Source organism: Hemicordylus capensis, chromosome 11 (genome assembly GCF_027244095.1).
Source record: "Hemicordylus capensis ecotype Gifberg chromosome 11, rHemCap1.1.pri, whole genome shotgun sequence".
NCBI lineage: Eukaryota > Metazoa > Chordata > Lepidosauria > Squamata > Cordylidae > Hemicordylus > Hemicordylus capensis.
The window spans coordinates 13,872,420-13,895,528 of NC_069667.1; the positions used below are offsets into that span (position 1 = coordinate 13,872,420).

The 23,109-nt window shown below is 47.1% G+C and overlaps 1 protein-coding gene across 2 annotated transcripts in view; it reads left to right on the top strand.

The window, feature by feature from the left end:
- Positions 1–22,869, top strand: part of MPP1 (MAGUK p55 scaffold protein 1) — a 39,967-nt gene extending 17,098 nt beyond the window's left edge. For both annotated transcript variants that reach the window (XM_053273380.1, XM_053273381.1), the window contains 9 exons: positions 1,883–1,968; positions 4,875–4,943; positions 11,669–11,865; positions 13,395–13,501; positions 14,769–14,849; positions 16,648–16,728; positions 18,090–18,292; positions 19,547–19,621; positions 21,428–22,869. In XM_053273380.1, the coding sequence (XP_053129355.1) occupies positions 1,883–1,968; positions 4,875–4,943; positions 11,669–11,865; positions 13,395–13,501; positions 14,769–14,849; positions 16,648–16,728; positions 18,090–18,292; positions 19,547–19,621; positions 21,428–21,610 (1,082 nt within the window). In that variant the 3' untranslated portion in view covers positions 21,611–22,869. The remainder of the gene's footprint in view (positions 1–1,882; positions 1,969–4,874; positions 4,944–11,668; positions 11,866–13,394; positions 13,502–14,768; positions 14,850–16,647; positions 16,729–18,089; positions 18,293–19,546; positions 19,622–21,427) is intronic.
- Positions 22,870–23,109: the final 240 nt, after the last annotated feature.

A 23,109-nucleotide genomic window follows, 5' to 3' on the forward strand; every position in this document is an offset into this window, starting at 1 on the left:
CTTAGGATTGTCTGCACTGACTTGGTAGCAGCTTAGTGAAGCCTACTCTGACTGGCAGCAGCTTTCCAGGGTTTCAGAGAGGGTTCGTTCCCAGCTCTACCAGGCTGGAATACCAGGATTGAACCTGGGGCCTTTGCTGTGCTGAGCAGGCATTCTACAACTGAACTGTGCCCCCGCCCCATGCATGTGCACACAAACTTCCCACCCCTGAGTGAATAGTAAATCCGAATGTGTTTTGAGCAAATGTACTCTTCCTGTGAGGATCTGGAAAATTTAGCTTTTATAGGTTGCTTATCCTGTTGAGTAATGTGTATCAGCCTTTGTACACTTTTGAACCCAACATGTTTGAACTCTCTTCGACTCATAGACAATAGCAAGCATTTTCTGTGCTTTGGAGGGTGGGGCTGGAAATAATCACTGGCCTTGGTCTGACTCCTTCCATGGTGCTGGAAAGTAGGGATGTGCGAATTGATTCAGGTACAAAATGATTTGTACCCAAATCTGGCTGATTCGGGTGATTTGTATACATAACAAATCACCCCTGTGCTCAATTGCCCAGATTCGGGTAAAAAAAAAATCATCCCAGATTCAGACTCCCCAAAATTTGGAGAGTTGGACGTCCATTTTGTGGCCAAAGTGGGTTGGGTGGTAGTGCCCAGTGGGTAGAAGTTGAGGTGTTCCGGAACCTCAGACATTGAAAACAACAAAACCTAGTGCCCCATGGGCTTGTTGATTTCGGGGTGGTTGGCAGCCTACGTGCACTACACCACAACCCGCTCTGGGCCACCCTGGTGCCCCTCAAGTGGAGTTATGGGGCTGCTGAAATTCTCCATTATTCCCTATGGAGAAAAGCTTAAAGAAGCGCAAACGTCAGAAAAAAATTAAAAATCATCCCTTTCACCAATTTATTTGAAATCTGGGTGGAAGTGGGCCCCCATTGGGGCACTACCACCTGATCTACTCTTCTGCCCCCCAAACCCCTTTTCTGCCCTAAATCTGCCACAAATTCATGCCAAATTAAAAAAATTGTTAAAAATCACCCCTTTGCCCAATTTCTTCAAAATCTAGCTGGTAGCTCCCTTCCACCCATTGGGCAGTACCACCCACCACAACTGGGCCACCCTGGTGTTCCCCACGTGAAGTTATAACTAAGGCTGATGAAATTCCCCATTATTCCCTATGGGAAAAAGCTTAAAGAAGTGCAAACATCAATTTTAAAAAAATCACTCCTTTGCCCCATTTCTTTGAAATTTGGGTGGTAGCTTCCACCCATTGGGCACTACCACTCACCCCACTCTTTCATCCCTGGAACCCCTTTTTTGTCTGAATCTATTTGGGTTCAGAAACAAATCGAACCTGGGCTGATATGGCGGGGGGGGGGCAGATTCGGACCCAAAACAAATTGGGAGTGACTCAATTTGAGTACAGATTGAATTTAAAAAATTGATTTGTGCACATCCCTACTGAAAAGGACGTTCCCTGGGTGTTGTTCCCTGGAAAAAACGTTTTTCAGGGGTGGTTTTTTCCCCAGGCTTTCACATTTTTCTAGTTTTGAGGGTTTTTTTAAAAAGCAGCCAGAGCTAGAGAAGCTCTTAGTTTGACAGGGAGCTCATCCAAAGCCCTTTGCGGAGTAGAAAGCCATATCGGTGAGTGACTTTGGCTGGAGAAGAGATGGCTTTGTCCTAAAGCAAGCTCCCTCCCTCCATCTCAGTCCCAACTCTGCAGTACGGAGACCATTAGACTGGCTTCCCTTTCGGAGTTGCTGTAGGGATTAAAGTAACATAATCTATGTAAAGTGCTTTGAGCAGACAAACGCACTATATCAATGCTAAACATTTTAATTTTATTTTAATTTAATTTTATTTTATTTCTACTCTGGCAGGCTCCCTTCACATGGGGGATGAGATCCTAGAAATCAATGGGAAAAGTGTCACCAACCACTCTGTAGACCAGCTGCAGAAGATGTTGGTAGGTACAAGAGCAGGGAAGGAGGGACCTGGCCTTCCTTCCAAGGGTGGTTGTCCTCAGGGATGGGCCCTTTCAAGGAACATATGATTCTGCCTTATATGGAGTCAGACCACTGGTCCATCTAGCTCAGTATTGTCTTCACTGACTTGGAAGCTCTCCAAGGCTCCAGGCAGGTGTCTCTCCCAGTCCTACCTGGAGATGCTGTCAGGGAGTGAACCTGGGACCTTTGGCATGCAAATACTCTTTTACTGAGCTTTGGCCCCATCCCCTAAGCCAAGGCCACTCAACTTTGACTCTCTAGCTGTTTTCGAACTCCCATAATTCCCCAGCCACAGTGGCCAATAGGCAGGGATTATTAGAATTGTAGGCCAACATCGGCAGTTGCGTAGCTCTGTCCTAAGGGGAATATCTTACCGCGCTCATTTGTAGTCTCTCATCCAAATGCAAATCAAGGTGGGCCCTGCTTAGCAAAGGGGACGCTTCAGGCTTGCTCCCATAAAACCAGCTGTCCTCCCCGGTGAGGCAATCACCTTGGGTGGCAGGTTACTGAGGTGCTCCCTGCTAACTGGGGAAAGAGGCGCTTTTAAAAAGTGGCAATTATCTTTATTGAGCAGAGGAAGAGCAACGGGCCCTATCCAGTGGTCCCTCTAATTTCTTTCATCTCTGTGAGGAATGAGTTTTGTTCTGAGCAGCAGTATCAAGGCAGTGTGTGCACACCTGCATTCAGAAAGGGGCCTTCCTGGTTCAACCTGAGCGGGATCTAAAGTGAACTCAGCGGATATCCAAAAACTTGTGAGCGCGCACACATGCGCACACCTTAGAGGGGACAGGGGCCCTCTCCACCCCCAGCACAGCATCCCTCCAGTGGCTGTTGCTGGCGTCTATCTTATGTTTCTTTTTGAGATTATGAGCCCTCTGGGGACAGGGAGCCATTTTGTTTATCTATTATTTATCTACGTAAACTGCTTTGGAAACATTTGTCGAGAAGCAGTACTATAAGACTCACTTTTTTCCTCGGAAAATATCCGCCAAAATTCAGGAGCGTCTTATATGTTTTAACAGTTTAATATGTTAAAACTCTGAAAAACTGGATTAAAATTAAGGTGCGTCTTAAAGTCGGTAGCGTCTTATAGTCCGTAAAATACGGTAAATGTCTGTCGTAGTAGTTGTGCCAGCAGGGCAGCGTGGTGCCTCCTCCGCAGCCATTGAAGCAGCTCTTTGGGGTTGGGCTGTCCCTTGTAAGCTTTGCAAGGAGTGCCTCTCCTCACACTCTTGCAAAGCCTGCAAGAAACAGGAGAGGAGGCTGCTGGCCACCTCCCTCCCTTCTTGCCTCCGGTGCCCCTTCCAGAGCTTGCAAGGGGGCTGGCCCCAACCAGCACAGGGCAAGGCATCATGTTGCACCCTGCCTCCGGTTGTGCCGTGATTGCCCAGCAACATCTGGGGACCCAAGTTCAGAAAACCCTGCCCCCAATTCTGACCTGGGAGAGCCCTCGGAAGATCTGTGGCCTGGTTCCCCTGATTTGTTTAAATAAATAACACAAAAGAAGCTGGGGGGGGCTCCAGGTTTCCTCAGGGCTGCCACGCTGTGTGTGAGAGGGAGAGCTGTTTTCTCCCTGTAGTGTTTTTTTTTTTTAAATGTTATTGAAATCCTCTCTGTAAAGTTACAATCAGCCCTGCTCTGGCGGAAAGGCCGGTACCTGTTTTGTGCTTGTATCCCACACCCGGCCCCCACTGCCAGCCAAGCTAATAGTAGCTGTGTTTGTGTGCAGGCAAACAAGTCCACATCCCTGTTCAGGGGTTCCCAGATGTTGGATTCCTACAACTCCCATTGTCCACAGCCAAAGGCCACTGCAGCAGGGAATGATGGGAGTTGTAGTCAACATCTGGAAATCCCTGGGGGGTGGGTGAGATCGGGGAAATGGTATAAGGTTAAACCAGGGCTGCGCAACTTAGGCCCTCCTGCAGATGTTGGCCTACAACTCCCATAATCCCTGGCTACTGGCCACTGTAGCTGGGGATTATGGGAGTTGCAGTCCAAAAACAGCTGGGGGGCCTAAGTTGAGCAGGCCTGGGCTAAACCCTCCCGCATGGCACTGCTGCTCCAGTCAAGATTGGAGCCTCCCCTTCCCTGCTTTAGAGGAGAGACAGGTGATCCCACTGCTGCTCACTCACATCATGTCTGGTGTGACCCTGAATCATCTCTCCTAGCCTCCAGGCGACCAGGGTTATTAGTCTTAATCTCTCTCCCGTAGCATAGGGGGCTTGCTACTGCGATGAGGGGGAAGGCTGCTGCTGCCTCCTTGAATCGGCATCAGATGCATGCCAACACAGGGGGCATGGCCAGAATGGGGAAGGGGGGAAGCATGGCACCTTCCCTGCTCCCAGCTGGTGCTTTGTTTGCTGGCTGGGTGCTTTCTTCCACTCAGAGCAAGGAAGAGAAAGAGAGCACCCAGCTGTTGAGCAAAATGCTGGCTGGGAGTGGATGAGGGCCCATGCCTCACACTCCCAGACAGTTGTGGGTGGGAGAGGGACAAAGGAGTGTGCCCTGGAGAAGGGGCGATCCCCACCAGTGGTGTCCCCCAGTGCCCCAGGGCATCTGTCACCTTTGCCCAGGGGTGGCTATGCCACTGTCTTTCTCCCTCCTCCTTGGAACCGCTAGCACTGAGTCCAACAAAATTTGGAGGTGGGGATGAGGGGCGAAATACTGGATCCTGTTTTGTAAGCAGCTGCTGTTGACTCATGCTTGAAGCTGAGTTTCCAGCAGCTGGCTGTAAAGAGGGCCATGGCCCTCGCCTTCTCTCGCTTTCAGAAGCAACTGGCCACATTCACGATACGAACACTTGGCAGAGTCCTGGGTTCCGTGGGTGCTCTAGAGTTTGATTCTCTCCCTTTTCTTTATCCTCTAGAAAGAAACCAAGGGAACGGTCTCCTTAAAGGTCATTCCCAACCAGCAGAGCCGCATGTCTGCCCTCCAGGTAGGTGGAGTTTCCACCTTCGAGGTAGCAACAAAACAAAAAATCAAACATGCTTGCCTCTGATCAGAATTCTGCACCCAAAAGAGCTAGATTCTGCATGCTCTATAAATTTATAGAATCCTAGAGTTCCCTAGAGTCGAAAGGGGCCTTGGAGGTCTCTAACCCCCTGCACAGTGCATGGAATTATATCTATTTCTGCTTGTTTTTCATTGTTTTGCTTCTAGATATGAAGAGGAGCAAAAAACCCCACAACTACTACTAATGGAATGGCCTGCATCAGTGATCTTCACTGTGTTTCAAGTGGGGTGGGGGGCACTTTGGCAAACAACCTTTTGTGCAGGAGCCATTTCCCATGGATTCCATACAGTACTGTGCTTTTCTCGGTGCTGGGAGGGCCCTTGGGAGACGGAGCCCTCTGATAAAAGGAGCCCTCTGATAAAAGGAGCCCTCTGATAAAAGCTCTGGGAGGAAAGTGCTGGGAAGGGCTACACTTCCCGGCACCCCATGCACACCTACCAAGGTGGTGCAGGGGTGCGAGGAGGGCTCTGTTTCCTTTAAAGACCCCTTCCACACACCCTTGGCCCTGGGCAAAGTGAAGCACTGCATGCTGAGAATGGTAGGATTGTGCAGAGTATTCCGCTTTGGCCCAAGCTTCATGCAGGCCCACTAAACAATTAGATGGGGAAGGAGGTGCCCTTAGAGTCGATGGGGGCTGCCACTGGCTGCTGGGCCATGCAATATAGGGAGAGGGCTTGTTTCCATCATTAACCCGCTAACAAGAATTCATTGAGGCCTTACACAAAAGAACACTGGAAGTAGTAGGGTTGCCCTATTCTGGTTTTCCAAATCCAGGCGCCTAATTTGCCTATTATGTAAATTGGCCGGAAAATAATTTCTGAGCAGAAGAGTGACTGCTCGTTTTTGCTCCACAACTCCACTTCTACAAGGGCTGGAGCTAAGCTTTTTTTGTTTGTTTGTTTTAAATGAAAGCTGAAATCTGGGAGAATCTGGGTGGGCTAAGCAAGCTGGGTGAGATCTTTAAAATCTGGGTGAAACCCGGAATTTTGGGGGGCATGGCCACTCTAACTGGAAGTCCTACTTGGTCCCCCCAACTCAAATTCTAGATTCCTGTCAATTTGAATATTTGAAAATACATCTGTAAAGGAGAAATAGCTTTCCTTGTCGAACAGCAGGGATGAATCGGCGAGGGTGTCAGTGATTATTAATGGATGTGCTTGCTTAACTGGCTTCTCAGGATAAGGAGGAGGAGGCATGCAAGGCAGAACTGTAGGCATGTCTACTCAGAAGTAAATCCCACTGAGTGCACTGGGATATTACTTCAAGGTATGCCCAGTACTGCAGTCCTAACTGGTCTGGTTCAGCCAAACAAAATCCTTCTAGTCTGCATTTCCCCCCACCGAAATGGCCAATCAGCAGAGCATGAGGCCTATGGCTTTCCCCTGTTGGTGAATCCTGGCATCAGGTATACTGCTTCTGGAGGTTCTTATCCCTGGAATCTGGTATCAAGAGGTAGGCTATATCTGGACATCAAGGTCCATTCAGCTCTCCTCTTCACCATGGGAGCTGAGCAGAACCTTCATGCTGAGCTAAACACTTCCCCTCAGAATGTGCCTAGTCCTTGGTTTAAAGCTGCAGCAGGCTGTAGCTTTCACTGCCTCACAGGGTTGTTGGAGGCAGCCCTGCAGTTTTGGTTGCTCCTGAAACTCACAAAAGAACATACTTTTTCACAGAGCACGTACTTCATCTGTGTAATTTTCTGCCACGGGATGTGGCGATTGCCACCCACTTGGATAGCTTTAAGTGGGGTTTAGACAAATTCATGGTGGACAAGTCCTATCACTGGCTACTAATCTTGATGGCTAGAGACTACCTCCAGGATCAGAGGTAGGTTGCCTCTGATTACCAGTTGCAGGGGAGCAACAGCAGGAGAGGTGGCATGCCTCCATCTCCTGGAGCTTTCCTAGAGAGCAGGCTTTAGACTTTATTGCAAGTTCGAAGTTGCCCCCTCCCAATGCAAAATGTGGATTTTTAAACTCCGGATATAAATCTGGCTACACTCTTAACGCACAATAAAAAACCCAAATTGTGTGTGAAGTGCTCCCCGATAGCTCGCACTCAGGGGCGTATCTAGGGTAGGGCAGGCAGGGCACGTGCCCTGGGCACCACTTGAAGGGGGTGCCATTTTTAAAAATTAAAAATAAAAGACCACCAAAAACAAAATGGCCACTGCACATGCTCAAATGACCTCTGTGAGGCCCTAGGCCATGCCAGGCTTCACAGAGGCCATTTGAGCATGCACTGTGGCCATTTTGTTTGCAGCGGCCATTTGAAAAAATATATATATTTTTAAAAATGACCACCGCACATGCTCAAATGATCCCTGTGAGGCCCTGGAAGCCAGTGGGGGGAGGGGGAACCTTTGCAGACCCCCCAAGGCCTTTTGGAAGCCCCCCAAAGAGGCTACAGTTAAAATGTTTTTTTAAAAAAAATTACTATAAGTCACTGTACACATATTCAGTTTGGCATTATGTATAGAGAGTTTCTTGCTCTCTTTCTCTCATTTTTCTATGTATAGAGAGTTTCTTTCTCTCTTTCTAAAATACTAGAATATATTCCAAGCAGTGACACAGTTTACTCTGCATATCCTTTAATTATTTTCAGAGTATCTGGGAAAAGCCAAATTCTCCATTTATTTTTAAAACTGATGTAATAGTGATGCTACAATGCATAGTAGAGATTTAGACAGGCAGTTCTGTTTAGTTTTCCAGTTACACCTCCACATAGTATTTGGGTATTTCATGGCCCCAGCATACTGAAATTTGTAGTTTTCCAGCATTTTTTTGTCTGGCTACATCCGCTGCTAAAGTTTTTGAAATATTAAAAGATGAACAAGCCTGACTTGTATTTTTCAGCTGATATGGTAAAGTTATCTTAAAGATGGGTGTCAGATGTTCTGACAGGGGGCGCAATTTCAGTGCTTGCCCTAGGCGCTATTTCCCCTAGACACGCCTCTGCTCGCACTTACCCTGGACTTGGGGGTAAATTTGGCCGATATGTGAATGGCCAAATTTACTCCATTGCAGAGTAATGGAGTAAATCTCCTCCATTGCAGAGGAGATGTGAACTAAAAGCCGGGTGTGAAAAACTTCCTGGTGGTTTGGCTTCCCAAGGCATCTGTTGGGCCACTGTGGGAAACAGGGTGCTGGGCCAGATAGGTCTCATTCCACAAGGCTGTTCTTTTGTCCTTATCCTCCTTGTATAGGCAAGGCTGAAAAGCTGTACTAATACAATATTAGTAGTAGTAGTTAGTAGGTCTACAGTATATGCGCTCCAACAAGCACTCCAGGCTAATCTCCAGGCATGGATGGGGTTGCCCAACAATGATGCTGCATGATGAGACCTTCTCTTTCACGCAGTTTTTGTCACAAGCCAAAGCTTCTGAGGTTATGGAAGGGAGGCAGAAGTGAAGCATGGCAAAAGGGGCTTGCAGTCCTGGACTTGTGCTGCTGTTGCTAAGGTGATGTGGATGTCTGGTGTTGCTTGGCTGCAACTTGTCTGCCTGGCCCATTAATTCCAAGAGAGCAGCAAAAGAGTCTTGTGACACCTTGAAGATAAGCAGATTTATCACGTTGCAATCCACCCGTTAGTCACTGGACTCCATTTAGAGATCCATGAATGTGTCTCTACCTCACTCTTGATAGAAGGCCTACACAAAGAAATATGATTTTGAGAGTCTTGCTCCAAAGAGACCACACGGATTGTAGACGGTCACACACACACACACACACTCTGCTTTCTCCTCTTTCTCTATTCAGAAGTATCCCATTTGAGGCAATTGGAGAGCTGTCTTATTTTACTGATCCGTTTGAAGTTATGATGTATGTCTGGCAACAGGGCTGTAGATGTTGTTTGTTTTATGGTAAATAGTATACTACACACATGCATGCACACAATATTATCAGGGCTGTGTGTATCCTTCATTTTAAAAAAATGAAAATTCTGTATCAATAAATAGAATATGAATTCAGCAACACAAACTGTATGCAAATAAGCAAAAGTAATAAATGTGCCCTAGAATTTTGTTCTTCCGTGCAATTTCAACTCATTGGTTCTAGCCCTGCCTTCAGGACCAACAGAGAATGTTCCTTCCTTCTTATGTTGCACAGCCCATCAGATGATGATCATCTCCCACTCAGCCTTCTCATCTCCAGGCTGACATACCCAGCTCTTTCAAGCTGAGCTTTCCTCATAGGACTTAGTTTCCAGACTCACCATCTTTGTTGCCTTCCTCAATCTGTTCCAGATTATCATACCCTTCTTAAAAAGTGGTGCCCAGGAGTAGATGCAGTATCCCAAGTGATATCTGATCAGCACAGAAAAGAGTAGAGCTATCAGAGCTATCACTTCTCATGATTTGGGCACAGTTAATGAGGCCCAGGGTTGCGTTAGCGTTTTTAGCAGCTGCATCGACTGCTGGCTCATGTTCAACTTGTGTCCAGTTACCCTTCTTATAGGGATGGGAAAGTTAGTATCTAGGGCACTAAAGCCTCAGGTGAAATCTTGCTGCTAACTGCTGAGATGTTGAAATAGGTTTCCCACACCTTTTCAAGCCCACACAAGACTGGTTTCCTCTAGCCTTTTTCTGGCAGGGTTCTTGTTGTGAGAGATGATTAAAGATACAACAGCAACTGGGGAGGTATTTTCCTAGTAGTGAGATGCAGTGATGAGATAGACTTCCCTTTTTTTCTTCTTGTCCAGGAGCCTAGCTAGAAGAACAGGTTGGCAGCTCTAAATCTACATAAGGTGGACAATACAAAGATGGGAAAGAAAAGGTCAAAATGCCTGATGGTTAGTGGAAGGGGAGGGGAGATGCCACTGTGGGCAGGAAGTGTGGCCCAGGTCTTCTCACATTGCCCAGATAGTGTGGGAAGAGCCCATATTACAGTAGTCCCCATGCCACAAAGGTAACACAAGAAGGTGGGGATCTTGCAGGAGAGGGGAAGGCTAGACCTCCAGGAATAGGAGATGATCAGCTGTGGCAGGGGTTGGCCCTCTGGTACCTTTGGACCCCCCAGATCCTCTTACGGATTTTCATACACTCCAGAAAAATGGAAAGGAGAAAACACCTGGGACAGTTAATTTTCAAGAACTTTGTTCTATGTTGCCAGGAAGCAAATTAAACTCAGCACAAGCACACATTTTTCACAGGCCACAGGGACCTCCAGGGCATTCATGGACCCCAAGTTAAGAACCCCTGACCTATTGTATGGCTGACAGTGCAACTAAGACTGTGTGTGGATTGTAACTTTTCAAAATCAAGGGTCCAGAGCAGTTGTAATGGTGCTGGTCTCTCAACCATGGCTAAGAAATCGGGTTCACATGCACACTCGTTACTCCTCACTCTGCCCTTTCCCTTGCCTTTCTTTCCCAACATTAACCATGGTTTCATGCAGCACATGTGGTGCTGCAAACCATATTTTCCTCAACCAGGGATTCAAACCATGGTTAGAAATTGGTTTGCATCGGCACATGTGTAATACAAAGGTGCGGTGGGACAGTTATTAAGCTAAGCAGGAAAGAGAGAAGGAAAATGGCTTCAGAGTGGGAAGGGAAAGGGAGTGTGTGGCCCATTCCCATTCTCTTAGCCATGATTAAGAGCCTGCAGCATTTGCATTTTCACTGGGTTTTGAAGGCAGTAAGAGCAGGCTGCCTTTACTTGTCAGACTGAACCTAATTTGTTTGATTTCTCATTCTTCGTGTTCAAAGTTGTAGAATGTGTTTTTATTACAGGTTTGGCTCTAACGGGGATGTCCCTGAAAGCCCTGAGACAAGGTAGCCAGCTGTGCTGTATTGCTTGTCCTTCCAAAGAGGAATGCTGTATGCCCCCCACCCAGCACGACTCATGTGCATTTTAAAGAACAGAACTAGTAGCACAGGAATTCTCAAACTTGGGTCCCCAGATGTCGTTGGGCTACAGCTGCCAACATGCCAGCCGCAGTGGCCTTTGGCTGATGGTCCAACCTCATCTGACCCAAGTTTGAGCACCTCTGTGCTAGCAGAAGATTAGCTTCCTTTTGGGATTCTGCAAGCAGGATCTTCCCTGAAAAACCCATGTGGATGTCAAAACATAGAGAGCTGCCTTGCACCAAATCGGTCCATTTAGCTCAGCATTGTCTGACTGCCAGCAGCTCTCCAAGGTTTCGGGAGGAGTTTTTCCTTGCCCTACCTGGAGATGCGGCCAGGAATTGAACCTGGGACCTTCTGCGTACAAGGCAGATACTTTACTATGGATCTCCGATTCCATTTGCCATGTGTGCTTTTGCCAGTGTGCTATAGCGAATAGACTTGGAACTGGAAGATGTGGATTCATCACCGGCTCAGCCATGATTCATGAAGCTCACTGGCTGGCCATTTGCCAGTCCTTGTGTAAAACTCTCATAGGATGGTTGTGAGAATAACATGGTAATGACTTCATGAGCTCCTTGGAGGAAGGACCAATGTGATAAATGATGTTCATTTATGTTGGAATATGCTTTTCTTTGAGGGCACAGAGAGAAGAAAACGAGAAGCAAAATTAAGGGGATATCCTCTACATTTTCCGTCCCTCAGGCATCCAACTTAAACCACTTGCCCATCTGAGCAATGTTGCCACCTGCAATTCGGAGCTGGTGATCCAGAGATGACCTTTGACCTGTCTCTTGCAGATGTTTGTACGAGCCCAATTTGACTATGACCCCAAGAAGGACAGTCTCATCCCCTGCAAGGAAGCTGGGCTGAAGTTCCAAACAGGAGATGTCATTGAAATCATCAACAAAGATGACAGCAACTGGTGGCAAGGCCGGGTGGAAAGCTCTGCAAGCGGATCAGCAGGCCTCATCCCCTCCCTGGAGCTGCAAGAATGGTATGTCCCACTTGGGTGGTGACTTCTTGGGGGCTTTTTTGCCAACACTTATTCCCTTTTGAAGTTCTCACTGGAAGCTCCACCCAAGGAGATGAGTTTTTATAACACGATCTCCTTGCACACAGGTGTCTTGGGTCTTGATCTGAAATACATGTTTCCTTCTCTTTATTTTTCTTTATTTTTCTATAGAAAAATAGGAAGCTGCCTTATGTTGAGTCAGACCATTGGTCCATTTAGTTCAGTATTGACTGCACTGTCTAGCAGCAGTTCTCTAAGGTTTCAGGCAGGAGTCTTTCCCAGTCTTCCCTGGAGATGCTGCCAGGGCTTGAACCTGGGGTCTTCTGCATGCAAAGCAGATGCTCTACCACTGAGCTATGGCCCCTTCTTGCCCTATACTGGGGTTAATCTCACAATCTTCTTTAGGGTAGGAGGAGTGGCCAGGCTGAGTTCAGGAGCCGTGCATCTGCCTGGTTGGTCATTGTGAGAATTCTACAAGCAAGGGAGGAGGAGGGGGGAATGAGTACAGGAGTGGGAGGTGCAGAGATTGCTTCCCCTCCACCCTCACTCTATTTCTGGGTACAAGTTGTAGGCTCGCCACTGCTACCCATCTCGCAAACACTAATTCGACCCCTCCCCTTTGCTGGTAGAATTCTCACAATGGCCAATTGGAAGTGTTCATGGCTCCCAAATTAGGGTTGGCCTCTCCCACCCTAACGCCAATCATAAGAACAGCCCTGCTGAGAGAACAGTTGGTCCGGCTAGCTCTGTATTGTCTACACGGACTGGTAGCAGGTCCCCAAGTTTCAGGCAGGAATCTGTACCTATCTTCCTAGCTGGTACAGTGCTGCCTGGGATTGAACCAGGGACATTTTGCATGCAAAGCCGGCCGTTGGAGTCTTTCTCAGCCCTATCTGGAGATGCCAGGGAGGGAATTTGGAACCTTCTGCTGCAGAACCTTCTGCAGCAACCTTCTGTCGGCAATGCTTTTCCAACCCTGGACTTTCAGGCATCCCTCAAAAACTGGAGATTGGCCCCAAAGAGCCAAGATGCCCAATCCGATCAATACAAACTGTTAGACCAGCAAGTAAAAAGGGGATGCAGAGAAAACAATTCATAATGTATATGTAACCTGAATGCAGGCTTAACTTGCACTTTTCTGTCTCTGTCCATTGGTCTTCAAAACTCTTCTCTTACAAAATGCATGCTTACAGTTCCAACTTAACAGGATCCGCTGGCTACTCTCTCACTCAAAGCCATCTCACTCTGAGCTGCCAATTCTTGCTCTCTCCGTTCTCAGGCCCTGTTCCTGGATGACATGGTTCCCCTTGGTTCAGCGCTGGCCATGGGATGTGGATTGCTTTGGACTTTATAGCATCTTTATGTTCATTCTGTCATATGCTGGTCAAAGACTGAAATAAAGAGATTGATTGATTGATTGATTGATTGATTGATTGCTTTGGAAGGGCTGGGACTGATTGGACCTTCTCTGTTGCATCCCCACCCCCACCCCCACCTCCTGCTTCTTCCAGGCGTGTTGCAAGCATGACCCAGAACAACCCCAGCCAAGCCCAGAGCTGCAGCCCTTTCGCGAAGAAGAAGAAATGCAAAGACAAGTACTTGGCGAAGCACAGCTCCAGTGAGCATCTTTTTCCTTCCCTCTTGTCCCATATCCTCCTCTCTTCCTTCCTTGTAGCAAGGGGGCTTTTGACTCTGGGTCAACATAAGGCCAATTCAAGAGCAGTGTTCCCCATGCCAGGGATTCCCAGGCATTGACTACAATTGCCATAATCCCCAGCCAAAAGCCAGTGCAGCTGGAGATGATGGGAGTTGTAGTCAATCACCTCTTGGAATTCCTGTTGCAGGGAACACTGTTCAGGTGTCCCAAGGCTGCTTCTCTATATGTGTGTGTGTTCTCTGCAGCTCCTACACCCCCTGGAAGTGTGCTTTCACACTTCCGGTGTTGTGACACCGCAGTCCCTACGCTGACAGAAGGGTGCCATTCATATTTCCAATGCCTTATTTCAAATTTAATCACTGCGATATAGTGCTATGACGTTGTATATCTGGCGTAAAGAAGTTGCTGTTTTGTCAGGTTGTTAGTTTTTGCCAGACTGCTCCCCCTGCTGTTTATGTTATGAATGTTATTTGCCTGAACTGAAGCATTTTGCTGCTGTTGAGCGGCTAGCCCGGGAAACGCCCTGGAGATGGATTTTGAGGCTGAGGATAATGGCCAAGTCAGTCGTCGGAGTGAAATGCTGACGAGTTCTTTTAGCACCAGCTCCTTCCATATACCCCACGGCACTGAGTTTTCCACTGGGAGGGCCAGATGGTCCTCCTCAGGGGCAGCAGGGATGTTGGATTTGGCCCATGGACTGCCTGTTGTGGGATGCTGAAGCCCAATTCGTGTGCCCAGACGGCGGAATGGAGGCTGCATCATTCATGAGAATCCACTTTCCATGTGGTTCTAGTGATCTTGTATGATATACTTATGTATGAATTTATTTCCTCTGTATACAGTCCCATAATATTTTTGCATCTTCATTTTTGACAACTTTTTCAATGTTATGGTCCCACCAATTTTTGGCTACAGGTAGCTTGTATTTTTTGCAGATGTTCCAGTGTATCATCCCTGCTACCTTGTCATGCCTTTATTTGTAGTCAGTCTGTGTGATCTTTTTACAACAGATGATGATGATGGTGGTGGTTCTTTGATGCTTCTTTTTTAGATTGTGAGCCCTTTGGGGGACAGGAAACCATCTTCTCATTATTATTCTGTGTAAATTGTATTGAGAACTTTGGTTGGAAAACAGTATATAAATATTCATTGTGGGGCTGTTGGGAGGTGTGGTGTACCTTGCTTTTCTCTGGTGCTCAGTTAAGGGCTTTTCTCTCTCTCATTTTAGTTTTTGATCAGCTGGACGTGGTGTCTTATGAGGAAGTGGTGAGGCTGCCGGCCTTCAAGCGGAAGACTCTGGTGCTTATAGGTAGGTCACCTCTCCTTCCTAGGACTTGGGCCAGGTTCTCGCTGAGGTGGGAACCAGCAGCTGAGCTGGTCTGCTTCAGACAGCACTGAAAACCAAATGCCGGGAAGAAAGCTAGGATGTGGCATCTTCTCTTTGGCACCAAGCTTTTCTATGTGTATGAATTTTTGTTCTGCTTTGTGTTTGGTGTGGAAGATCATTGAACCATGAGGGAGCATTGAAGCCACTCATGCAGTCTCAACTGGCATAGCTCAGCTGCTGGTTTATCACTTCAGTGAGAACAATGCCTAAATCTGCCAGGGCACACAGATGTCTGCTGCTCCTATAAAGGGCATCCTATGTGTGATGTAGGACGAAGGATTTAGCAGGTGGCTGCAGACCTGGACCTGACCTGCAGGTGATGAGGCCATCATTCTGTGGCAGATCATCTGAGACACTTCCAGAAGTAAATAGACTTGGCAGCCCAAGGCACTTCCAGAAATAAGCACATGAACAACTTTCAACATATGGAAACTCCCACACCAAAGACTCGACTTCCAGACGCAAAAAAGAAACAGTTGTAAAATAAGTCAACCGTCCACACACTAAACTAAAGCTAAAACTAAACTAAAAACAAACTATTAAAAAGACCCAAGGCCTGACTCAGTATAAGGCAGCTGCCTATGTTCTATATTCATTGGGGTGAATAGCCAGTCTTGCAGCAGTGAGTGTGTATTGTCCTTTTAGCTAAGCAAGGTTTGTCCTGGTATATCTTTGGATGGGTAAGCATGTGAGCACTGTCTGCTGAAAGATATTCCCCTTAGGGATTGGGGCCATAGCTCAGTGGAAGAGCATCTGCTTTGCATGCAGAAGGGCCCAGGTTCAATCCCTGGCTGTATCTCCAGGTAGGGCTGGCAGACTCCTCCTGCCTGAAAGCTTGGAGACCCACTGCCAGTCAGTCAGTGTAGACATTATTGAGCTAGGGGTCAGACTCGGTATAAAGCAGCTTCCCATATTACACATTGCTGAATGGTAGAATCCTAAAGACCTGTACCACTGCAGATAGGGGGATGCTATGTTTTAATGCTCCCGCATGGGAAAAGATCCCTGAAACTAAACAGCTAGGACAGCAGGAAGAGAGATTCTAGCCCAATCTGCTCCAAATTGCTTTTCTACTTGCAAGATTTTTTTTAAACACAAAGGAGAATTAAAGTGATGATGATTCCACCTGCTGCTGCACACCCTGCAGCCCGATATGGTACAGGCCATTTGCCTATCTCTGGCCTCTTATCACTTCCTCTTGCATAGACCAAGCCTTATTCAACTTGGGTCTTCTTTCCAGGATTGAACTTAATGGGTGCCATGGTCAAAATATCCAGCCCCTTCCCATCCTAAAAGGGCTCTGAATTGGTAATTGCAGTTATTCATTGTGGGATAGTATTTGGTGGGGGGACGGTGGCAGGTTTAGACGACACCACCACCCCCGGACGGCAAAGCCACACTGTACTGGCGGAGAAGGGAAAGTTACACTCATGGTTGTGTGTATCCTGCTCTTTCTTGTCTTTTTAAAAAAGACTGATTTGCACCTGCTAAAGAAATAGTAGCTCTGTTTCTGGGACACAGGATGGGTCATAACATGGGATCTGGGCCTAATTTAAGGCAATTCTCGCTGCGGCTGATGTCACGTGTCTCCTGCCGCAGAGGTGGAGAATGCTGCCACGCTTTGATATGATGCATCCTTTCTCCAACATAAACAGAGAGAGAGGAGGAAATGCATCCCGAGCATGACTTCCTCCAACATATGTCTCTTTGTTTGGACCAGGGGCCAGTGGTGTCGGCCGAAGCCACATTAAGAACACCTTGCTCAGCAAGAACCCCGAGAAGTTTGGATATCCTGTTCCTTGTAAGTTGTCCAGACGACAGAGTATCTCTGAGGTTCCAAATCTTCATCCTACTGCAGCTCTTCAGGACTTTAAGCCTGACTTTCTCCAACTGATCAGATTCCCTGGTAGCTTGTAAATGCACCCTGCAATTCTCTTTTGGTAGCTTGGGGAATCTAAGCCTGCCCTTGAATCAGGGGGGTTGGTAACAGCTTACATTTCCAACCCTTTGCCTTTAGGTCAAACTGGAAAGCAGGGCTGTGTCGACAGACTTAATTCTTGTCATCCTCTGAGTTAAGCATGGATGCTACAACTTTCATACACTATGGATTCAATACATTTGGAGAAAAGAAAATCCTATTTTAATTTTTTTGCCATCTTTCCAAACATAAACACTGTTGGATTTAGTGGGGTGTATAACATCAGATCTGGCAGTTAATTTCAAGGCATAACTTCCTTTTAATATTAATTCTTAGAAAAGGTTTTTTTCCAAGGCTTACAAAATTAGACATACAAAATGAAAGAAGGGTTGGGTTTTCCCCCAATTGGCAAGTTCATATCTGAATTTCAAAATTATGCCAAATGTTAAATTTTGAACTTCTGTATTGACTGTAGCTTTCTCCTTGGAATCTGTATAAAGTGTGCTGTCAAGTCGATTTCGACTCCTGGCGCCCACAGAGCCCTGTGATTTTCTTTTGGTAGAATACAGGAGGGGTTTACCATTGCCTCCTCCCATGCAGTATGAGATGATGCCTTTCAGCATCTTCCTACATTGCTGCTGCCCGATATAGTAGCAGCTGGGATTCAAACCGGCAACCTTCTGCTTAAGCATTTCCCAGCTGTGCCACTTAAGGTGACATGGAATCTGCATAGGAATGTATAATCTCTGACACTTTGGTAAAAGTGTCAGCCAACATAGTATAGCAGTTAAAGTGCAGGATTTAAACTAGATAGGCCCCATCTCAAATCCCTGTACTCTGGATGACCTTGGATCAAGCACTCTTTTCTTCACCAACTTAATCTTTTTAGCAGGGTTTCCCACCCATGGGTGCCCAGAAGTTGTTGGACTACAACTCCCATCATCCCCAGCAGCCACCATGGCAGGGTATGATGTGAGTTGTAGTCTAACATTTAGAGAGCCATGGTTGAGAACCCCTGCCTTATTGGGGACCATGTATGAATCCTGAGTTGTGTGATTTTTTAAAAAAGTAGTAGTTTATGGAAATAAATGTTGAGGCCTCCTGCATGGCTATTCTGTTCTTCATTCACCTTGTCACTTTCCCATACTTCCTAACGATCCTGGATTATAATGTGTGGATTAGGCTGCTGCCTCCTTGCAGAAGCCCAGCTAATGTGACAACTTGGTCCCCTTCTCCTCTTCCAGACACCACCCGGCCCCAGAAGAAGAGTGAGGTGGACGGGAAGGACTACCATTTTGTCTCCACAGAGGAGATGATGAGAGGCATCGCTGCCAACGAGTTCCTAGAGTTTGGGAGTTACCAGGGTAACATGTTTGGCACTAAATTCGAGACCGTGCACCAGATCCACCAGCAGGACAAAGTTGCCATCCTGGACATTGAGCCACAGGTAGGTAGGAAGGTGCATGCAGCTCATGTGTTTTGGTCACTGGTACCCTCTCAGGAGATGCTTGCTCGTGGTGATTTTTTTCTTTCTTTTTGGCAAGGTCTACTCTCCCAGAGATGGAAAATTGGCCATAGTATTGTTACATTTCACATTCTTTGTGTTAACCCCCTTTCTTCATCCCTATCCTCAAGCAACTAAGGTTAAAGATTAAAATCATAGCTAATTTTGCAGAGGGTCAGGGTTAGGCTAACAATGAACAAATGGCTGTATTCTTGCTGGAGGAATCTTTGGAGAACATGGCTGCCAATTTTTCATTTGCTTTCCTCTGACAATGTTGATAAAACTGTTTTTGTGCATGAAAAACCTTTTAAAAGCTTTGAAAACACCATTCTGTCAGGGCAATAAAAGCACAATAACACACTGAAAGCTGACAGCATTGCAATCCTATGTCCCATTTTCCATCTCTAGGGGTGTTGCCCTTGTCAAAAAATCATTATGAGCTTCAGCTGGTACCAACCACACCAGCTGGCCCATGTATGATCTCCATGATTTGGAACAAAACCCAGAATGTTATGACCCTTTGGGTATCTTCACACCTGTATCCAAATGCATAGTATGTGAGGAGGAGAGCAGGAGAGTGCTTGGCACCTAGAGGTGGTGGAGATAGAAGCCAAAAACATGCCAAGGGTGCAATGGGTGAAGGGGACAGATGAATGAGATGAGCTCACATCCTGCTTTCTCTATACCCAAACCCCAGATCCAGGGGAAAGAGCTGGAGGGGCAGCTTGGGAAGTTGCCCTAAACAACTAACTTCTGCAGAATCTTCCAGCTGGGCTGGATCAAATCCCATTGATCTGGGGATACTGACTTCCCTTCGTGAGAGCCCATCCCACTCTTCCTCTCAGACCTGTCCGCAACATTTACTTAAAAGTGGCTTGAAACTGGTTTCACAGCCACAGCTTGTCCCAAAGAACAGGAATGGCCACCTCATTTTAGAGCATACGTGGCCCTCGAGCTGTTGTTAAACTACAACTCCCATCATCCCTCACTACTGGCTACTGTGGCTGGGGATTATGGGGGCCACATTTGCCCAGCCCTCTTTTAGAGGGTTCAACAAAAAGAAACACATTCTTCTGTTTCTTGGGCAGAGTGGAAGGAAAGTGCAGAGTGAAAGTCCATTCTTGCTCCAGACCTGAAGCATCCTGTCAGATGTACATGCAGCTGCCTTCATATGGATATTTCTTCCCTTTTTGCCAGACGCTGAAGATAATCCACACAGCCGAGTTTTCCCCTTTCATTGTGTTCATTGCTCCCACAGAGAAGGCTGACCAGGTAGGAAATACTTCCCTGTTAGTGGCGTGGTTTACAAATTCTCTCTATTGGATTTTCCATTAAGGACCTCTTCTGAGGAGAGCTAGTCTTGTCCCCTTTTGGGGGGGCCTGCCTTTTTTGTATTTAGATGAGACACAACATGTGGGCACTGTAAAATATTCCCCTCAGGGAATGGGGCCATAGCCTAGTGGAGGAGTATCTGCTTGCATGCAGAATGTCCCAGGTTCAATCCTTGGCAGCATCTCCGGCTAGGGCTGAGAGAGACTCCTGCTTGGAATCTTGGAGAGCCACTACCAGTCAGTGTAGACAATACTGAGCGAGATGGACCAATGGCCTGGCTCTGTACATTCCCAAGACCTCCTTAGCATTGCTAAGGAGTCTGGGTCATGTTGCAAGGTATACATTCCACAGACCCCTGCCCAGATGCACCCTGCATGAACTGAGCACGTGCTATTATTTATTTGTTTATTATTTTTTACATTTTATATCCCGCTCTTCCTTCAAGGAGCCCAGAGCGGTGTACTACATAAGTTTCTCCTCACAACAACCCTGTGAAGTATGTTAGGCTGAGAGAGAAGTGACTGGCCCAGAGCCACCCAGCAAGTATCATGGCTGAATGGGGATTTGAACTCGGGTTTCCATGGTCCTAGTCCAGCACTCTAACCACTACACCACACTGGCTCTATACGGTCTACAGTACACCATACCCAACAAACCTCTGTAGCTGCTAATCTGCATAGCAGAAAACTGAGCATTGGTCACTTACCGTGAAGGCTTCTTCTGGTTGCTGCAGTCAAGGCATCTCATTGGGTTATCCTCATCACGTGCTCCTGGGCAGGACTATGTAACATACTAATAGAAAGCCTTTAGAGCCCAACGGGGATGACCCCGCCCCAGTTCTTATAGGCTGAGTTAACCAGAGAAGGTGCATCTAAACCAGGGATTCTCAACGTTGGGTCCCCAGATGTGATTGGTTAGGGATTATGGGAGTTGAAGTCCAATCACATCTGGGGACCCAACGTTGAGAATCCCTGATCTAAACCATACCACCACGTAACACAACAAAGGAGCAAGACAGGAGTCAGGACCCAACGACCATGCCTATCCTAATAAGCAATTGAAGAAGCCTTCACGGTAAGTGACCAATGCTCCGTTCTCGGTTGCTGCAATCTTAATCTTTCCAGTGATGAATACACCCTAAGGTTCCAGATTACCACTGCATGGTAAACCAATGCTGAAGCTGGCTGCTAGCATGACTTAAAAAATAATTTCAGCAGAGCATTTGCGTCTCCAGTGATAGCAGACAGCAAGTGTGCTCTGCTCTTTTCGATTCTAGGGAGACATTACAGGACCAGGGGAATTGTTTAAAAAAAAAATAAAAATGTAGGAAGCTGCCTTCTATTGAGTCAGACCATTGGTCCATCTGGCTCAGCGTGGTTTAAACTGTGGCCGCTGTGCTCCAGGGTTGTGGAGTTGTTTTCGAACCCTACATGGGGATGCTAAGGATCGGACCTGTGCTTTTCCGCTGAGCGACGGCCCCAGATTATACAAAGGCAGCCATCCTGACTTTGATTACTTTGGCAGTTTTTAAAAAGGCATGTATAGGCAGCCTTTTAATTCTTGTAAACTACCTTGTGATCAGTTTTATGAAAGGCAGTTTAGAAATTGAACCTGCCTGTTTGATTGGCATTTGGGTAGTACGTGACCAGTCCCTGCAAAGGGCTCACGCTTTGGGCAAGCAATTGAGAGTGCTTTTTGGTCAGTCCTCTCCTTTGACTAAGTCGACCGACTTTCTCTCCTCTGCAGTCAGAAGCTTTACAGCAGCTCCGGAAAGACTCTGCAGCAATCCAGAGCAGATATGCCCACTACTTTGACTTGTTGCTGGTGAACAATGGTGTGGATGAGACCCTCGAGCAACTCCAGGAGGCTTTTGAGCATGCGTGCAGCAGCAGCTCTGCCCAGTGGGTCCCGATTTCCTGGGTGTACTGAGCTGGCCTGGTGAGGGTGGTAGTAGCCCCCAGCCCATCTCCCCAAAACAGCATGTCAAGGGCAAGACCATTTCCCTGCCCTATGCTTTGTTCTGTGCACAATCCCTTTCTCCCTTCCCCAGGACAGACACTGCTCTGTTGCTGCCGGGGTGAGAGACCCATTCTTCCCACTGCAAAGTCTGAGGGCATCTGTTTGTGGCTTGCATTTATTGCCAGGTAGCCCACATCCCTCCAGATCTGGGGGCAGTGAGAAGGCAAGCAAGGAGGATGGCCACTCCTAATCCCCCAAACCATAAAGATGTCTCCAGAAGTGAGCACCTTCTGGTGTGCAAAGCCATAAGCTGTGAATATTATGAAGAATAGGACTGTTCTGAAATGGAACTGTTTATCATGTTCAGGTTTATTTGATTTACAGACAAAGGGAAAGTTTGGGGAAGCTTTTCCCATTGCTTGTAAAGCAGTCTCTTTGCTCTTCCAGACACAGTACAAAGTGTGTTTTTTGCATCTCTGTTCTAAGTTAAGCCAACAAAGTATCACCCTCTATTGCAAGGCTGCACAACTGTGGCCCTCCTGCTGTTTTTGGACTACAACTCCCCTCATCCCTCAGGCCCAGGCCAGTGTTCTATGTAACGGCATCCCAGACATTGACTGCAGCTCCCAGCATCCCCAGCCAAAGGCCATTGCAGCTGGGGTTGAAGTCCAACATGGGCAGGAGGACTAAAGTTGTGCAGCTCTGCTCTACTTCAAGTTACCTAAATAGCAGAGTTTGTGCTAGGAGGTGCCTGGTTCCTTTGATAGTGGCAAGAATTTCAAGTTTTGGCTCCAAGCTAGAAGAGGCGACAACTGTGAAGGTCATGCTCTTAGGAGCCAGAACAGAAGCAATCAAGTTTGACCCCAGGGCAGACAATGCAGGGATGAAGTGACCCATAATTGGGATCTCAGAGCTTGAGCCTTCAGTCTGTGCATGCTGTATCCTGTAGAGAGAGGTTCCTGGCATATTCTTACAAGCTAGAGTGGCTTTTTGTTAGATGCAAGGAGACTGCCGCATCTTTGCCTTTACCAAAAATCCACACATGGGGTGGTATCCTTTCCTCCATCTGCAAACTGTCCACTTCTCCCACAAGGTAACTCTGTGTAACTGTCAGAGGGTGGAGGGAGAGTTATTTTTGTGGATGCCAAAAAAAGCAGCAGTGCAAAAGGGACCCACCATCGAGTCCATTACAGGGAAAACAAGCGGCAATAAAGTCTGTTGAAATAGTGTGTGGGGTTTTTGTTGTTGCTGTTCTTGAGTCATCTGGGTGAGGTGGTAAATAAATACAATAAAAGCAAGCAGCTGCAAGGGAACATATAAGGGGTTTTGCCACTTTTGAAGCAGGGTTCAAGTTAATGAGACCATTCACACAACCAGAAACTGTGTTCTACTGGGGATGGGAGCTGCATGTGCTCCCAGTTTTCAGTTGTGTGGAAGCAAGGTAGAAGGAAAGCCTGGGTAGCTTTTCC